At 43.2% G+C, this 18,358-nt stretch overlaps 1 protein-coding gene across 1 annotated transcript in view; it reads right to left on the reverse strand.

The window, feature by feature from the left end:
• Positions 1-1,059: 1,059 nt before the first annotated feature.
• The window catches only part of LOC130169119 (zinc finger SWIM domain-containing protein 6), a 47,913-nt gene continuing 30,614 nt past the window's right edge, over positions 1,060-18,358 (reverse strand). Inside the window, exons 4-14 of the mRNA XM_056375556.1 lie at positions 17,109-17,259; positions 15,314-15,493; positions 14,648-14,818; positions 14,370-14,516; positions 13,816-13,962; positions 12,705-12,965; positions 11,695-11,830; positions 6,609-6,766; positions 6,260-6,423; positions 5,013-5,094; positions 1,060-4,894 (exon numbers count right to left, since the gene is read on the reverse strand). Of these exons, the coding sequence (XP_056231531.1) occupies positions 4,029-4,894; positions 5,013-5,094; positions 6,260-6,423; positions 6,609-6,766; positions 11,695-11,830; positions 12,705-12,965; positions 13,816-13,962; positions 14,370-14,516; positions 14,648-14,818; positions 15,314-15,493; positions 17,109-17,259 (2,463 nt within the window). The 3' untranslated portion in view covers positions 1,060-4,028. The remainder of the gene's footprint in view (positions 4,895-5,012; positions 5,095-6,259; positions 6,424-6,608; positions 6,767-11,694; positions 11,831-12,704; positions 12,966-13,815; positions 13,963-14,369; positions 14,517-14,647; positions 14,819-15,313; positions 15,494-17,108; positions 17,260-18,358) is intronic.

Genomic DNA, 18,358 nt, shown 5'->3' on the forward strand with positions numbered 1-18,358 from the left:
CACACACACACACACACACACACACAAACAAGTTGCAACTTACTCGCATGGATACACACGCATGCATGAGTGTGTTTTTACTCTCCAACACACGCACAATTTCGCACAAGGCAGGCATCCATCACATCACAAATGGACAGTTCTGTCTGGCCTCTGACAGCAGACGGGTGCTTTTGTTGCTAAACCTGATGAATTCCTCAATATCTAAGTGGACACCTCCATGGACAAATGTGCCTCATTAATGAGCGCACACAGATGGACAACGCACACACACACACGTATGCGGACTGAGAGCTCGTGCTGTGCTAAGTTTCAGCGTGTATGCCGGTGTAGCCGTCTGCGCTTCATTACTGTTCACACACAGACAGTTGCAGTGTTTTTGTGTCAATGTTTAATGAGGGGCTGGGAGTCTGGGGACCTTACTGCTGTCAGGAGCTCCTGTAGTCTGGAGCTACCACCTGTTCCCATTCACTCCCTAAAGGCCTTTACATACACACACACACACACACACGCACACACACACACACACACACACTCGCAAGAAAACACATGCAAACACACAGAGGCATGCAAACAAGAAGGAGCACGCACAAAAACATGTCCACACAAACACACACACCTGACAAACTACATACACTGATTTAGTCATCCTGTGGCACCACTGTCAGTGTTGGATGCATGTAAACAGGTTATTGTGGTTGGCTGAGCCTGGCTGCCTGACAGAAGCTACAAAGACAACGGGAATATCAATTGATACATTTCATATTCCTCGTCAGCTCGCCTGAGATGACAGTGTGAAAGCAGCTGCCAGTGAGAGTGATCCCTCTCTGCCTTTTTCTGACACCGCTGTTTGATGGAGATCTGAACCATCCCGACTGATCGTCTCTCACTGATATGCCGACCAACGCACGCCTTCAAACTCACAGGCCGCGTCCCATAACGATCCATGACAGACCTTCTGAGACAAAACTGCAGCTACAGAAAAAAAAAAAGTTTCCTGTGTCAGTCAGGGTGTAAAAAAAAAAAAAAAAAAAAAGCAGCTCTGAGAGGACATAAATATACATTTCAAAAAACTAACTTTTATTAAAACAAAAAACAAAAACAAAAAAATCAATTATTGACTCATTAACAAGATTATAAAACAGTGATTTAGTTACATAAATAAATTGATATCGGTGTATCAAATCTTAATTTCATAAGCATGTATACATGGGTCATTGTAATAAATAAAATGGGAGAGCAGAAGATTCCTACACAAACAAAAAAATAAAATGAAATAAAAACAGCTAGAAAGACTCAGAGGAAATTGTTTCTGAAGAGAACAAGAGACACTGGACAATGTATTTTTTCACCAAACACACGTGAGGAATTGCTTTGTTAAAGCATGAGTTACACAGCCATTCACTTACTAATTAAGGACACTAAAGCTGGGACCAAGGTGGGTTGTCTCTCACCTCTTAGAACGCGTTTGGTTGTTAGATAGATCTCCTGTTTGGTTACTTTAAAGCGTTAAGACAAGGCAAGAGAAAAGGCTGCTTTTATCTTTAATCAACACAAGATAGAAAAAGATGCACAGAAAAAAAAAGAGAGAGAAAGAGAGAGAAGAAAAATCAGATATAAAGAAGAAGGTAAAAAGGCAATTAATGACAGGACAGCTGAACATTGCAGAGGAGACACTGGAAATTCTGCAGTGAATGGAAGGGAGAACTGAGGAGACTCATTTTTAAAAAAATCTCAGATAGATTGAACCTGTGCATAATTATCACTGTGAGTCTTACTGAGTTGCACGACTATTAAGTTACTCTGACAAAGGTTATATTACTGCAGAATGAAGCAGACTTCAACCAAGAGATGTCCTTAAATGCATATAAGGCTGGACACGTAATATATGATTTTTTTTTTTTTTTAACCAGATTCAGCTCCAATTAGCTCCTGTGTAAAGCACATTATAGTTTTTTTTTCCCCGAAAACTATGCTAGTACAACAGCTTACATGCACAATTAAGTACTTCAAGAAATCCTGTATTGTGTTTTCAAACATTTATCGACCAATGGCCTAAAGTAGTCTTCCTCCCTTCCCTTCCCTTCCTATGCTGTAGTCAGCAGGAATGATCAACGTTTTTTCCGCCAACACCAATTTGACTCAACCTGCATCTCTGACGGGATCCAGCGTCTCAAGTATGAACACATGTGGCCCTGTGAGTCCAAAAAGCCGTCAGTCTAGTCCTTCTGATATGTTCTGTTTTCAACAAAAAGAGAAACAAAAAGAGAAGACAAGAGAGAGAAAGAGAAGGAGAGCAAGAGAGAGCAAACTACAGCGGCTTCAAGTATTTCACATTACATAGAATACTCTGTATAAATTAGTTAACATATACTTTCAGATCCTCCATATTCAGACATATACTATGGCATATATACAGAGTACAATAAATGCTCGCTCATGTTGTGTCATGTTTTTGTCTTTTTCCTGTAGTCAGTCGTTCATTTGTTCCGCCTTTTTCCTGTGTAGAGAAATCCCTGAGAACGTTCTGGTTGACAATTACTGAAGGTTCCACACAATGAACTATAACAGTAGAAAGTCTAATTTCTATGATTCACATGCACAGAGGGAAATGACACTGGCCTAGTCTGAAAATACCGTACAATGGTGGCTGTAGAGATGAAAGGGGGACTGACATACTGACACATCTTCTGAGCATGTCAGAGCCAATTTTTTTTTTTGATTTTTTTTTTTGGAGGGGGGTTGTAAGTACCGATGCCAGGGCAGTGACGTTACAGCAGAGCCGAGCACAGAAACACTCAGCAGGAATCTGACTCTAGATCGCCTCATAACCTTGGTCTCACGAGTGAATCTCTTGTTTAATTAACACTGTCAGCTATCCTGGATGATAAATATCATGATAGCAAAAAAAAAAAAGAAAAAAAAGAAAAAAAAAAAAAAAAAACTGGGAGCAGGTTCAATACCATGTCATGAGGTAGTCGTCTCCCTCTGGGTATCTGCTTTACCTAGAAAACTCAACTATATATCAGTCATTTAGCCAAATCTGAGCTGTTAAAAATCACAGCTGTACATTACAATAATGTAACAATAATACTCATTATCTTTGTCTAATGTGCCATCACTGTAGCACCTGCACACTGTTCTCTGGAAAACAGGTAAAACAGGTACTCACTATGGAGGCGGGTGAGATTTCAACAATAACAACAACACGAGTTAGCTAAGAGCATTGTTGTGTGTAATGATGCTAATGCCTGGGACCCAGAGAAAACTAATGGCTGCTGAAGTGCTGCTGCTGCTGCTACTGCTGTGTCTGTAGAAATGCTGATGGCGGCTTTCTGTCAGTGCTAAACCAAGCTGTGCCGTGCCGTGCCGAGCCGAGCCGAGCCGAGCCGAGCTGTGCAGTGCTGCCCAGCGCCCCCCGGTGAGGGCCTAGACAGAGGGAGGTGCTCTGTGTGGTTTAAAGCCTTAGTTTCTCTTTGAGGATGCCGAGACATTTTTTTTTCTTCTTCTTCTTCTTTTTTTTTTTTTCCTTTTGTTTTTACATGAGCGCTATTGTAGAAGGGCTTCAGCCACTTGACAACATATAACTCAATATACACTGAAAAAGGGAAAAATGATGTTTTAAATCATAAAAATAAAGGAACAAAAATTAAAAAAAAGCCATTTCACTTTTCATTTTCCTCTCGCACACATGTAGAGAAATACACACAACATTCACAACGTGACAAATTTCCTCTCTTCTGAAAAATAAAAACACTTCTGTACACATAGTAGTAATAATATTATTAATAATAATAATAGTAATAATGTTTATAACAATAACAACAGCAAGAACAATAATACCGCGTGTGGCTCTGTTGATTTTTTTGTCATCTTTTCCTTTCTCTTTTTGCTTCATTCTACAAGTCACATCCCTCTTTTTTACTTGTCTATCTTATAAGTCCAAAAGAAGTTCAAAAGGCAGACTCAAGTTAATAGAAAAGTACTAGAGTGGGGAGGGGAGCTTTTGGTGACCCCCAGCTTTACCCTCAGCCAAACCTCTCCCTCACCAGCATCATTAGTTTCTTTTTGCCCTTGTAGATCTGTTTCAGGTTGTCTATGAACTGGGTGAACTGGATGTGTCCGTCGTGAGCCATCATGAAAGTCTCCCGGGCTTTCCCCAGGAACTCAATGAATTCGCTGTAGTGGCGCGGGCTGATGTGTGTGAGCCGCGAGTGTGTGGTGTTGATGTAGGCCCCGATGGTTGCGTCCAGCAGCTGCCTGAGTGGCGCCTTGTCCAGGGACATCAGTTTCCCAGAGTTCCTGCGGCTGTGCAGTGCCGACACCATGCCCGGCGTGGTGAGCGTGCACCGCCGCAAAATGTCCGAGAGCACGGTGGCGCACTTCACGCTCTTGACCACCAGGGGGATAACAGCAGCTAACTCGTTCTTCCCCAGCGAGTGGCTGAGGGCGCAGGCCCACAGCACATCGTTGATGGCCGGGTGTGTGTCCTGGTTGTAACTGAGGTTCAGATGAGCCATAGCTAACGTCGCTAGCTTATAGGCTCTCATCGGGTAACCGCGGTGTTCCATGTAGCGAGCTATAGTGAACAGCTGTGTGTAGCTCATCCCTGTCGCCGCCGCGTCCAGTACAATCTGGTAGGCTGTCTCGAAGGCAATGTGGTCCTTTTCACAGAGTGTGAGAGCAGAGAGGGCGCAGTTCTGGGGGTCCTTCATGGCACACTGCAGGGCGAGGGTGCGGGCGGATGAAGCCAGGTTCTCCTGCTGGTGGCAGTCCAGGTGGAGGCGGACGATAGTGCTGTTGGACATGACAGTGGTGGCCACGATACTGGTGGCTTCTGTGGGGGTGAAGAGGGTGAACCAGCTCTGCATGATGCTGTCCAGCGCGTACACACCTGAAGGACACAAAGAGGACAGAATGAAGAGAAATGAACAGAAAATTAGAAAAACCTGTATATCTAGTAAATCTTAAAACAACCAAACAAAACCGGTTAACTAGCCGGGGTGACTTACCCACTTCAGTGGCACATGTGACTAACCAGCGCACCATCTCTCTCCTTCTCCAGTTTAATGTGGACAGAGTTATTCTCATCACCTGCGGAGGACGGAAAGGGGTGGAGTAGGGGGTGAGACAGGTGAGATACTTTCAACATTGATAGTTTTCCCACTGGAGACAATTCAAATATTTATGTTACCTAATTCAACTGACACTATAGTGTATAAGTGTAATGATTGATTTGTCATCAAAAATACACAAACTTTTCTGTTTCACTTCACATGTGTATTTTCAAACTGGCTGAGGGACACTCATACTATGAGGATGACCAATCCTCAAGCAAACCATTTAAAGTAAATGGAGGGTATGGGGACATTACTAGAAATGGAGTCTGTCCAAGACATCAGTTTGGTCTACTGCAGCAGTACAGGCCTGCTTGACAAATGTCAAGGAAGAAAGACTAAAGTAATCTAACAATTCTTCTCACCACCTTTTTCAGTTTAAAATCCAAGCACAAAATCAAACTTTACAAAGTGAAAAATCAAAATATAGAATGTGTGCAAGGAAAATTGTGCATTAAAAGAAAAAACAATTGCAACAGGTATCTTTTAACAGGTATGATGATCACTTCAGTTTGTGAGTTTTTGATGGAAAATAATCTAGTTTCAAAACTCTGCACACATCTGCAACAGTTGTAACTAAAAATGTCATATTTAGATTTTCAAAGATCTAAAGGACACAGAGAGTTTCGATCTGTAACGGTGCGGTAGACATCTCATGGGAGTCATGAGGTCTTGTGATTGCTCTGCATGGTTGTGTAATGGCCATGGAATATTGAGCCATTTTACAGGAAGAAGTGCAACCTTATAGCGCAAATAACAGTCCCACGACATATTCCCATATTCCACAATGATAATGCCACCGCAACTTTAAATTAGATGTTATGAACACCAGAAGAAAGCACTTCCATTGACCCAACAGATTTCTACAGAACTGGAGCATTATGGCACACACAGTAGATTTCATCCTCACGACCTGCAGAAAAATGATCAAATATCTCACTGCAGAAAGACAAGAATTAGTGGGAAAAATTTCAAGAATTCAAAGGAGACTTACAGTTGTTTCAAGGAGAAACTCTAAAACTTATAAGGGCTTGTTATGAGTAGAATATCACACAAACTGAATTTAATACCACACTTTTTTTTTTTTAACAACACACATATACACAGTGGAAGCCATTATTGACAAACATGTGTTGGTGTACCTGCAGTCCCAGCTCCAGAGAGACTTTGAGAAGTGTGATGTCAGGTAGGCTGTCCATCAAGGTGGCGATCTTGAACGCGTCCTGTGCCAGTTTGAAGATGTGAGACGAAGAGTGGATGTTTTTCTGGATGGACTCCAGGACTGTCTCCAGCCTCCGACTGTCACCTAGAAGGCGTACATGAAAAACGCAGGGATGTTTTAGAACAGCCCGGAGATCACCGCTTGTATTTATTTGTGTGTGTGTGTGTGTGTGTGTGTGTGTGTTGCTAATACTATCTGAGAGTTAGCAGCATAGACCTTTTGCTGTGTACAATATGTGTTTGTATCAGTCACTGAGAGTACATCTGCACCTTTGGCAGCAGTGAGCATGGTGGAGGCCAGCTCACACTGCTGAGACTCTATGTGGCTCAGGGTGAACCAGCGCGGGTAGCGGTTGGGCACCACGGATACGATGTGGTGGGGTCGCGACAGGTCACCTGACGAGGCCGTTGACTCCAACACCGGCAACCTGACGGGGAAAAACAGACACAGAAGGTGAGATCCAAGCAATGCTATTCCCCACAAAACAACTGACTTCAATTCAGTATATAATAATATAAAAACTGATCGTGTTTTTAGAAAACTTCCAAAAATAATAATCTATTTTGAATGAGTCTGAAAAAGAATAATGTTGGCATGAAAAAGAGTGGCAGAGAAATGGAGGGACACCAAAGGTCCAGGAATCGTCAACATCACAGTGAGATCATTTCTTTCTTCAGACAGTCACAAGAAATACTGTACAGACAGAAGAAGTCTTCATTACGATGGTCTGAAAGTGACTTCAAAATGAAAATGACTTCAGTGATCACAGGGGGATTACAGTTACCCTAGCCCTGCAATTCACTTGCAACCTAGTATTTAATCACCCAGAAACTAAGGTATAATTAGTATTTTCTTCACCCTAATTGGTCATAATGAACTCAGAGCTGTGCAACACCTGCTAGAGGATGAAGGAGCTTCACTAGTTTCTCTCTCTCATTATAATAATACTGACAGGGCCAAGTCTTCACCAGCACCATGAGCACTACCACCATTACCACTGTGGCCAGCTCATCTCCTATTCTGCTTCACTTCTCTCCCTTCCGCTACCACCTCAGTTTCAAAGGTCTTCTTTCCTTCAGAAGACAACCTGGCCTTCTCTCAGCCAATCACAAAGCTAATTGAGTCCACGGGGAAATTAGGGAATTCACCTTCCAGCCCCGTAAGGCTGGACACACATCAAACAAATACCGACACACATGAATGAAGAGAGCCAGCGCACGCACGCGTACACACATACACACACACACATGCATGCACACACACACTCAGATAGACACACACGCACCTGCCCTTTTTAAAACACATCAAAGCAGCCCAGTAAAAGCAATGCGATGCTAAATGCCAGTTTCAATTTCAGAGCAGAGTGCATGTGATACTGTTGCCACCTGAGTGAAGGCATGTACAAAAACAGCCTTCTATACTCTGTTTTGCCCATGAGGGCACAGTCGGCGCTCGTCTCTGAGAGAGAGAAGGTGACAAAAAACCCAGTCGAGATGCGTGCGAGTGTGAACACTCACACTTGGTGTAAAATGGAGATGTTTGAAAGCCCTAGCAACAGCCGGGTTCACTCCGCACACATCTAAAGAGCTGCTAAAAGCTTCCACCACACTGGGGCCTTCTGGAAGATTCCTGGGGTGTAGCAAAGCAAAAAAAAAAAAGCAAAAAAAAGGGCCCTGGGTAAAGATGGAGGCCTCATCAACATTCCTGTCTTTGTTTGGTTTTCACCAGAGAGCCAGAGGCCTCCATTGGATGGGAGCTTGAGAGGTTTGGCCTGCTGAAAAATAACCTCCTCAAAATGTTGGGAGGAAAATCCATACTGGGCTATTGTTTCATGAGAAACAAAAAAACATAAATGATAAAAAAAAAAAAAAAAAAAATCCTCATGGACTGCTCTGAGGCATTCAATCCAACCACAAAGTACAGTGAATTTCCTGCCACGGGTGCATTCTCATTGAGCACCTTGTAAACTCCTGCAAAATGGTGCACACTGGCAATAAACACGATCATCTTCTTTGCCCAATAACACTATGCAAACACTAAATTCAATGTCAAGTGTACTTAAAACATCAAATTAAACTCATATTTCTTTACAGCACTGTCATGGCTGGATATAAATGCAATCATCAATGATATATAAAATACTAGCAGAGTGAGCTGGAAGAGGCAATCAATCCCTGTGCGAGGCAGTGAGGAGGGGGAGCAGCTCAGGTGTCAAACGGGTCCTGTGGCACTGTAGCACCCTGTCACATCGGAAAGGGACACAGTCAAACTTATCGCACCAGAAATATTCAAGGACGATGGTGAAGAGGGAGTCTCCATGTGGTGAAGATACACAGATAAGCAATCGGATATTCAAAAACAACTGTCGGGTTGTAGTTTTAGTAGATCGGCGGGATCATCGTGACATAATGGAATACCCATTTAGGAAGAACAAAACGTTTAACAAGTGAAAGAGAAGAAGAAAGAGTCAGACGTTGATAAAAAGCAGCCCCCGCCAGGTTTTACCTAAATCCCGGGGCTCTTTGGGTTTCTGGTCAGCATCACCATGACTACTGACCTCTCTAGCTCACACTCCTTCCTCCCCGCTGACTGTAAACACCCTTCACTTTCACAATCTATCAAGCACACATCTATCAGCTAAGTGACACATCCGCTGGAAGACCTCCACTCTATACACAAACGTTCAAGAGTTGGAAACCTTCAGGGTGCCTGACAGGAGGGATCAAGTCATACGTGACCTAAAGGGGTAACCCCAAATTTTAGTTCACAGCTCTTAAGTGCCTTGGATTCTTGAAATGACATCTGCTTTGGTTGACACATTGTTTTCCACAAAGCATCTAACTCATCATAATGTCATCGCAGTAAGGTGAAAATCTCTGCATCCAGAATTTTAAACTTCCCCATAATCTAAGAAACCAAGGGTTGTAGGATTTGTAGTGATGGTGCAGTTGTTTGAACACAAATGAACTAAGTACTATGCTTCCTGATAGTACAACTCCATTGTACAGAATACAACCCACCTACATTTCAGACAGATGTGTTCCAGTTTTTAGTCCACTACATTTACTTGACACCTATATTTATGATTCTTTATAAATAGCATAAGATCAGTTTATGAAATATGAGGCACTATTGTCTTCACCATGGCCAGAACAACAACACAACAATGCTGCTTACATGCTATGCATCAATAATGACTGTCCAAGAATATACAGTATTACAGTATATACAGTATATCACTCTGAAGGCCTGTTATGAGAACTTCTACTTTTGATACATTTTGTTGCCAGTAGATCTGTACCTTTGCTTGAGTAAAAAGTTTAATTGTTTGGTGCTACTTATAATAACTCAAGTCGATAATCGGAATATTTCCTCCGCCATTGTAACTATGGATTCCCAGCATCTTAATTCCAAAGTCTTGCTTTTTCATATAAACATTAGCATGATGAAATGATGAAAAGAAGAAAATATAGAAAAATCATTGTATTTTCAGGGGGCCTAACCTAAACAAAAAAGGATGCCAGCTACTTGTGAGTGTCATTGGCATATCATTGTCTGAGAATAACCTCAGACTGCAGTTATGATATACAGTGCGGTATTTTCAAAGATTATGGATTATGCAGAGGATCAAAAGGTTGTGGATTACAGCAGAGGATCTAGATTCATTAGCATTGGAAGACTTGAATCTCATATGGAAATCTCATATGATAACAGGCGGCTGGGATTTGTCTCTTTGGCTTCCGAAGAGCTGAGATAAGGACAGTCTCCGGAGAGGCGGCGAGCTGCTTCTTCTGTAGCTATAGTCAAATTCTGGGCAGCCCGTGAACCAGTAGGCAGCTCCTCTGTTTTTGTGTTGGCTGCTCACACCAAGCCATCGCACGGCATATGCTGCTCTCACACACTTTAATTAACCTCATCCATGGCGCACAAACACACACACACACACACACACACACACGCAACACACTTTAAAACACTCTACTGGATGCGTGTTTGTGTATGGAGGCAGTCTGACTTCCTCTCATTTAAAGAAAAAAAAGCCACTTTAAGAGCAACTGTGAGAGGGAAGACAAATAGAGAGAGCAAGTGGAAAGTGGAAAAGTAGAGAGAGAGAGAGAGCAAGACTTTCTTTCTCTCCTTGTATCAATAATAGTGTTATAATGGGTTCATTAAAATAGCCCTGGTTCCTTTACCTCCTCCTCTATATTTAACTGTCCGCCGTCCCGTGGGAGCGGGGAGGTATATGCTATCATATTACACTACGCTACATTACACACATTCATTATGTGCTGAGTAGACACCCCTGGCTCCCAGGAGCACCCATAAGTGGCCATATTATTCTAAATCGCCAGTTTCACGCCACGGGAGGGAGGAATGGAGGAGGTGAGGGGAGGAAACGGGGAAGGTGAAGGGAAGTGGCAAGGGATGGTGGGGAGTGGCTGACTCAGGAAAAACAGGTTTGGGATGTGGATTTAGAGGCAAGGAGGGGACACGCAGCGGCTGGATGTGCAACCTTGAAACCACACGACCCCTCAATGAGAAATCCAGCCGTGTTGTTTTGGTTTTGGAAGCATGTTATTTCACTTCCTGATTGCTCCTAACTGGTTAACTGTAGGAAGGTGTGATTGTTGTCCTTTTGTTCTCTGCTTGTCCAGCTGTGACACACGATGGTGCAAGGAAAAACTCACTCCTCATCCATTCACTAATCATTTGCCAGTTTGACAGCGATGGACTAAGAGAGGCCTGGCTTTGTAGAAACACAACAAACATCTTCCCGACACTGCCCTCTCCCTGCTGGCCCTGCATGAGTATATGTGTGTGTGTGTACGCGTGTGTGTGTGTGTGTATGCTTCCTCCTCATTACAGCCACACTAATTACACTCTCATTAATGTAATTAATATTCACTGATCCAGCTCCCACTAGTCACAACATCAAAACAGCAGCGCAGACTGATTAACACACATACACATGTACACATTGTCCACAGATGGATACACACAGGAGCTTAATATAGAGAGATCAGCCACAATGACTGACTTTAAAGCTTGAGGAGAGCATGCAGAGAGATCACTATATGTTATCTTGCAATGTTTAGCTCACTTTAGTAGGAGTCATCACAACTTCAAACAAGTTATAGAGATGGAATCTGGACAAATCTAAATGAGATCATTCAGTTTTAGGAGGTCAGTGATTTTTTAAAAGGCTCCTTTAGACCAAATTTGGGAGGATTTTCTTTTCAAATCCAAAGGCCAGCAATTAATTCTTCAAATGAAAAATCAATAAAAATTTGATTTACAAGGTTTTTGACATGATTACGGAAACACGCAAGCACACACAAAAGGTAAGAGACGTACCGCATGGCTCTCAGTGCAATTTTGTACGCCAGTTCAGCGTCGTGAGGTAGGAGAGAGGTGAAGAGATAGCGGGCGAAGGTGTGCATGGGAACACTCTCTCTGTGGACGATCTCTCCGAGGCCAGAGTACGGACCAGCTGTTTGAAAAACAAATACACACATAAAAATGCTGTTTCTAGTGACGATGGAAATGGTTTCATCAAGTCAGTGCATTTTATGGTATAGACAATATAAATAGATGATTAACAAGTATATTTTCATTTTGGTGTATACTGACTCGTGGTTTTTCTGTTGTATACCGAGGAGTGATCTGGTCTATCCCTTCCAGCCAGGAAGAGGCAAAGCCACGCAGCATTAAAACAAACCGTGACGTCAAAAACCATATGGTCGTGTGTGCAGACTTGGCCTCACGCTCTCTCCCTTCCCTCCCCCTCTTCCTGCACTTCCCCTCGTCTCTGGTGGGTTATTTTAAACCCCAACAGGCTCCTAAGCCACAGACCACATCACACAGTGGCGCGGCTGCAGCCTCCAGGGGCCCACAGAGGCCTCGGAGCCTGGTGTTCTATTAGTAACGGAGCCAGAGGTGGGTGGTCGTGCCGGGACCGAGGCATGGCTGGGGTTAGGGTGGGGACTGGAGAGGAGACTGACTGGGCCAGGCCCTCCAGGATGTGCCACCTCCATCCTCCTCCTCCTTCTCCATTTCCCATAACCGAGCCCCATTCTGCTCCAGCTCCAGTCTTGTAAATGTACACACTGTTGTGTGTGCATGCATGTGTGTGCTGACACAATACCCCTGGTGTTACTGTGTAAAGAGCTCATTTTGGTCTGGCCCAGGGCAGCTCAGCCTCTGTTTGCACCACAAAATGAAAGGATAATAAATAGTGAGACAGAGTCCAATGTGTTTTTTTTCTCCAATGTGAGGAGGTGTGTCTATGTATATGTGTGGAGACTGGGAGGTGTAGTGAATTAAAGGGAAAATGAGGGTGAAATAGAATCCGTCAGCTCCCTCACCCTCTAGCAGAAAGACGGCCTGTTTACGGAAGATTTTGACCAGGGAGTCGTCCAGTTCCACTTCTTGCAGCTTGGCCAATAGCTGCTCTTCATTGCGACACACCTTTTCTTGAGCGTACAGCCCGTCAGGCATCACCCGCTGCTGGCCTAAGCCAATCAGAGCCGTCTCCACTGCCAGGGCCACGTACGATTCGCCGTCTCCCAGCAATCGCTGCACAGGCATTCGCTGGAGATCTGCTCGGCTTACAACACTGGAGCAGTCTGCGGAGAGGAGAGGGAAGCGAAAACACCAGAGGTAGATGAAGAGAAAGAGAGTTGAAACAAAGGAAGTGAGTTCTCATAAAGCGGCCAACTGTCTCCTATGGAAAACCACTCTGTGTCAGTCACAAAGTAGAGGTCTGAACCCAACAACGATCCAAAATAAAGATCAACGCCTCAGGAGCATTCCTCTATTCACTTCTCTACCTCAGAGGAGAGGGCTATTTCTGTGTGCAGAGGAGGCAATGAGGGACGGAGCGATCGTGGAGTGCAGGAGAGGAGAATTTAAAAAACATGAGAGGACGCATTACAAGATAAGAAAAAGAGACTGCATGACTGTGAATCTGCATTTAAACTAAAACTTCTGATGAAAGTTGAAAAATATGAAAGACCTGAAAATGCATCTTATTACGCTACACTGATTAAAAATTACTCCTCTGTAGTCAACAAGGCAAGTAAGTGAGTGTAAATCATATAAAATTTCAAATCAATCACTGGAAATAACATAAAGCATCTTGAAACATTCGTATTTATAAACATCTGTATAAATACACAAATGTTTGCATACTTTCATGATTATAGCTGTGTTGGTTTTGTATATTTCTATATTTATGATATTGTTTTGTATGTGGTAGTTGTGTTACCGGTGAATACATATTATTATACAGCAAATGTCATATATATCATATACAAATCATATAGTATTAGTATGTGGTAATAAGAAAGCACACACAAAACATAAATAATGATCTGATTTTTTGGATTAGGTTCATATGCTGCCATAGAAGCAGAGATATATTTAAGTAATATGTGTACATTTGTTGTATTCAGGATACTACTTAGGGAGCAGTACCTGAGAGGTCTAAGCAGGTGTTGGAGCCCTCCTCTCCCGCTCGTCCTGACTCTGTCAGGGTGCTGAACAGGGTACCGATAGGATCCAGGGGGTGTCCCACCCAGCCCTCCATGTTGGTTATGGAGGTATGGCCTTTATGGAGCAACTCTGAGACGAGACAGAGCAGATAAAGACGCACTTAACACAAACATACAGTATATTAACACATATATTTTTAACTGAAACTTCCAAAAGTATTCAACAGCCTTCACAATACAAACTGAAAACATTCTATAAAAAGACCTGTACTAGAAAAATGAACAAGCTCTTAAATCAAATGAAATGAATAAGGACAATGAATAAAAAATAATTTTTCTTTTTGCCACTGGCAATTTCCTCTTCTCTTTTCTCTCCATGCTTTCATTGTTCTGTGATGTTATAGAGTAATAATATATGAGTTGGATGTATGCTCGTTTTGACTGTGTGCATAATTAGTGAATTTGTGGGAATGCTTGCTAATTTATATTCTGAAAACTAAAAAAAGAAATCTTTGAATAGTAAAAAATTAGCTTCACCTTTCTTGTGCCGGCGGAAGTGCTCCAGTTGTCTCTGCTGTTGCCGTCGTAACGTGTTTACCACAGCGATGGCTAGTCGGAGGGCTTCTCTTGGGTAACCGTGTGAACGCAAAGCATCCACCCTGGCACAGGCCGTCGGGACATGTTCTGAGGAAAAGGCAAATTTCAAACCACAATATTCTCTCCTTGGGGACACTGTACATTCTCAATCCCACCTGCTGAGCAGAATCTGACACATGCACTCACATACACAAACACTTATATACACAAAGACTCACCGTGCCACAAAGGCCACCCGCGTGAGTCGAAGAGGGAACCCTCCTGGTTGTCATGGTAACAGTAGTTGGCATAGAGGTCACTGGCAATAATGTGCTGGAGGTGTCGGTCCTGCCAGTGCAGGTCACAGGCCTCAATGGCTCGTGTGAACACAGTCCTGTGGGGGCGCATCTCTGCAGAAGAAGGAGAAGGAGGAGGAGGAGGATTTAATGCCTGATCATGTGGTGGGAAAAAGGCAGATAGGGCCCACATGCATGGTCATTTGGCAGCTTTTTTAATACTAATATGATCTTTCATTTTTCAGTCATGGATGACTGTAAATAAACATAACCGTCACCTATAAGACTCGCAGCCTGAACTGGTTTCCACACCACAGAAACTCTGCTGATGTTTTAAAGGAAGTGAGCCTCTACGTTTGTCTAAACCGAGCGAAAGTGTTCAGGGTGAATGTGCTACATGGAAAAACAACTTTGAAGCAAAACAAAAGAGACAAGAATGAAGAATGGTTCTTTAGGTGAATAGCGATCCTCCATACACAAGAGGCAGAGTCTTCAATGCAGATGCTTTCAAATGCTACATGTAGCACCTCTGACCTTCACAACTGTGAGATACGTTATTGCAAAGTAAAGACGTTATTGACAGACACACAAAACTTGTCAATCTCTGACCTTGGTTGCCATGGGCACCCTGAGGCAGTGAGTGGGTGAGGTTGGGCAGCTCGTTGCCGTGGTTACCATCCTCCCAGGGGCAGACGTCCACACTGTTCCATCTGCGCAGCTGGCGCAGCCATGATGACTTCTGCTCTGGTTTACAGTGCGGGTTCAGTACGATGCACATCCACAGGGCCCCTGGACACACACACACACACAAAACATGAACACACACACACTTCAGTTACCTGCCCTACTTCCCAATGTGTGACAATGATGTAAGCAGTGAGTCATGCAACGCAGGAAGGTGAGATTTAAAATACAGTTATCATGCAAGATTAAAAGCTCAAGGCAGTTTTCAAAGACAGGCAACATCTTAACATTGGTTCTTTTTCTTTTAGAGTACATTTTCTATGCTGCCGCCATCTTGCACTGGAATACAAAACTCTGTGAAAACAGAGGACTTAACTAGTCCCGAGGCAATGCTGACTGCACACATATCATTTTGGAGTAAATTGGAACAAACAGAATATGAAAAGTGGCTACGTCTCCAAGGAGGCGAGCACATTCAGGGATTTTACTCTCAAGACTGTTGGAGATATGTACACTCAGTGTGTGTGTGTGTGTGTGTGTGTGTGTGTGTGTGTGTGTGTGTGTGTGTGTGTGTGTTGTGTGTGTGTGTGTGCGATCGTGTTGTACGTATGTATGTGTGTAAAGGCAGAGAGAGTTTGGGAGGAAGGACGAAGACAAGGACAGAGACAGAACATGAAGAGAGAAAAGGAATACAAAAGGTGCAGAACAGAGGGAGGGCAGAAAAAAAAGGGGAGCAGAGAATGAAATGGGAGCGGAGATGATTTGGACGAGGAGACATGGGTGAGGACAAGTGAATGAGGCGTGGCTTTGTGTCTGGAGGAGAGGAGTAGCTGCGGCTCAAAGAGGAGAAAGACAAAAGAGGGGGAGAGAGAGAGAGAGAGAGAGAGAGAGAGAGAGAGAGAGAGAGAGAGAGAGAGATAGAGAGAGCGGCGCCGAGAGGCAGCATTCACCACACATCAGGGGGAGTGATAAGGACTTGGGAAGAAGGGTTTGAAGTGTGGACTTCAAAGAGACCGTACACACACTTCCAAAAATACGTGGGATTGAAACAGATGAGATCACTGCGCTGTCCTCACAAAGTGCAGAACAAGACCAAAGGGAGAAAACGAACATCATCATCAACAACAACAGCGGCGGCGGCAGTAGCAGCAACCAAGACATTAGAGGAAAACAACAAAGACAGGAGACAGCACGACTGCTGTCCTGGAGATGTGCTCGCTGCTTTTGCGGTTTGTGAGGAAGTGTTTTGCTGTAGGTACAGTACGTCTGTCAAAGGAACTACACACTTTATCAAACCAAACGGCTGCAAGAGCGAGCAAGCACTCTGTCACATCGACTAAATATATGATGTGATGTGTTGGAAAACATAACGGAGGTCATAATATTTGGGGTTTTGATGGGGTTTGATGTGCCGCGTTAAATGGCTTGTAATTCACAAAGACACTCTAGCTGAGCTGCCAAACCTACATTCATAATGAGAGGAAGAAACTGGACTGTGAAGAGTGTGTGCGTCTGAGAGTGTGTGTCTGATTGGAAACAAAGAAAAAATAAACAAACAGGAAAAAATGTGTGTGTGTGTGTACGAGCATCTATGTGTCAATGTCTGAGTTCGATCACCCACCTTGCTGTGGATGTGTGTGTGTGTGTGTGATGTGTGTGTGTGTGTGTGTGTGTGTGTGTGTGTGTGTGTGTGTGTGTGTGTGTGTGTCTTTCCCCTTACCCAGCTCATCCCAGAGCTGTCTGTACTTGTCGGTCATGGTGGTGCCCTGCTGTCTCCACAGTGCCAGCCGAGGGTCGGCCATGAACTGTTCTGTGATCAGTGTTAACATCCTCGCTCCGTTGGAGTCACGCATCTTCAGCATCTCCCTCACCTACAGGAGGAGAGAGGAGGGGACACAGGGAGGACAGTTACGTACAAGTGTAGCTTACACAAACGGAGACACACACACAGTCATACAAAGACACACCAACAAACAGCCCTCACAATTTACAGACAAGACATGCAGGACTACAGTGGACTGCACACTGCACAAACAAATGACACAAGAATTGAAAAATGCATATATTAAAGTTTATCAATGACAAAATCAAATGAGGACCAAAGCTTTTGTACAGCCTTGTTTGTTTGTGCATCTTTTAGATTGTTTTTCGATATCTATATTTATCTGTATCTGTATTTAGATATCTTTATTTATTCATGTATTTATTACCAATTCAACATTAACTTGTTTTAAGATGACTGTATTCTGTATAATTTTCCATCTATTGTGTGTGAGCTGTTGATCTAGGTGGTGAGCTGCTGCATACAGTTGTTCTTAGTAAAGTTGTATTGAACTGAACTGAATGGAAAGAAGTTGATAAACACCTCAGACAGCACTTTCTGACAATGCTTGACAAACATGCTTTAAAAGGACAGGCCCATATCCGCCTGCTAGGGTTATATCTATCTCACGGGTCCTATATGTCTGTAGAAACTGTTGGCAGAGGCCCCTGCTGTGCAGTGGTCTCTTGTTTTTTAGAGGTCGGTGTCAGCGAGCAACTGTAATGTTCGCTCAAATCTTGTGGCAAAATTCCTCTAGTTCTGTCATTGCTTTCTCTCAAATGTTGCTGACACCTCTTTTTGCTTTTCATTCTCCAAATCTTGACGACCATTCAAACTAGTATCGGGCTTTCTGGGTAGTTCTGTGGTTTCATTTGAGAAACATTCTGCAGAAGTCACAAGGTCACATAGAAATTTAATTCACATACACAAGATGCAAACATAGCTACATTGTACTTAAGGGCTAAATACTTAAGTACTTACTTATGCTTTTCAAATTAGAACTTCAGAGGTCTGATGTTAAAAAAAGAGCAAAATGTATTGCAACCACTCAGTAATATAACTATTTCTTTTTTCCCCCTATCTGGTGCATGTCCAGCACCAGCACCATTTTCTCCTTATTTTCTCTTCACCTTCTCTTACTGGAGGAT

This window comes from Seriola aureovittata, chromosome 5 (genome assembly GCF_021018895.1).
Source record: "Seriola aureovittata isolate HTS-2021-v1 ecotype China chromosome 5, ASM2101889v1, whole genome shotgun sequence".
NCBI classification, from domain to species: Eukaryota; Metazoa; Chordata; class Actinopteri; order Carangiformes; family Carangidae; genus Seriola; species Seriola aureovittata.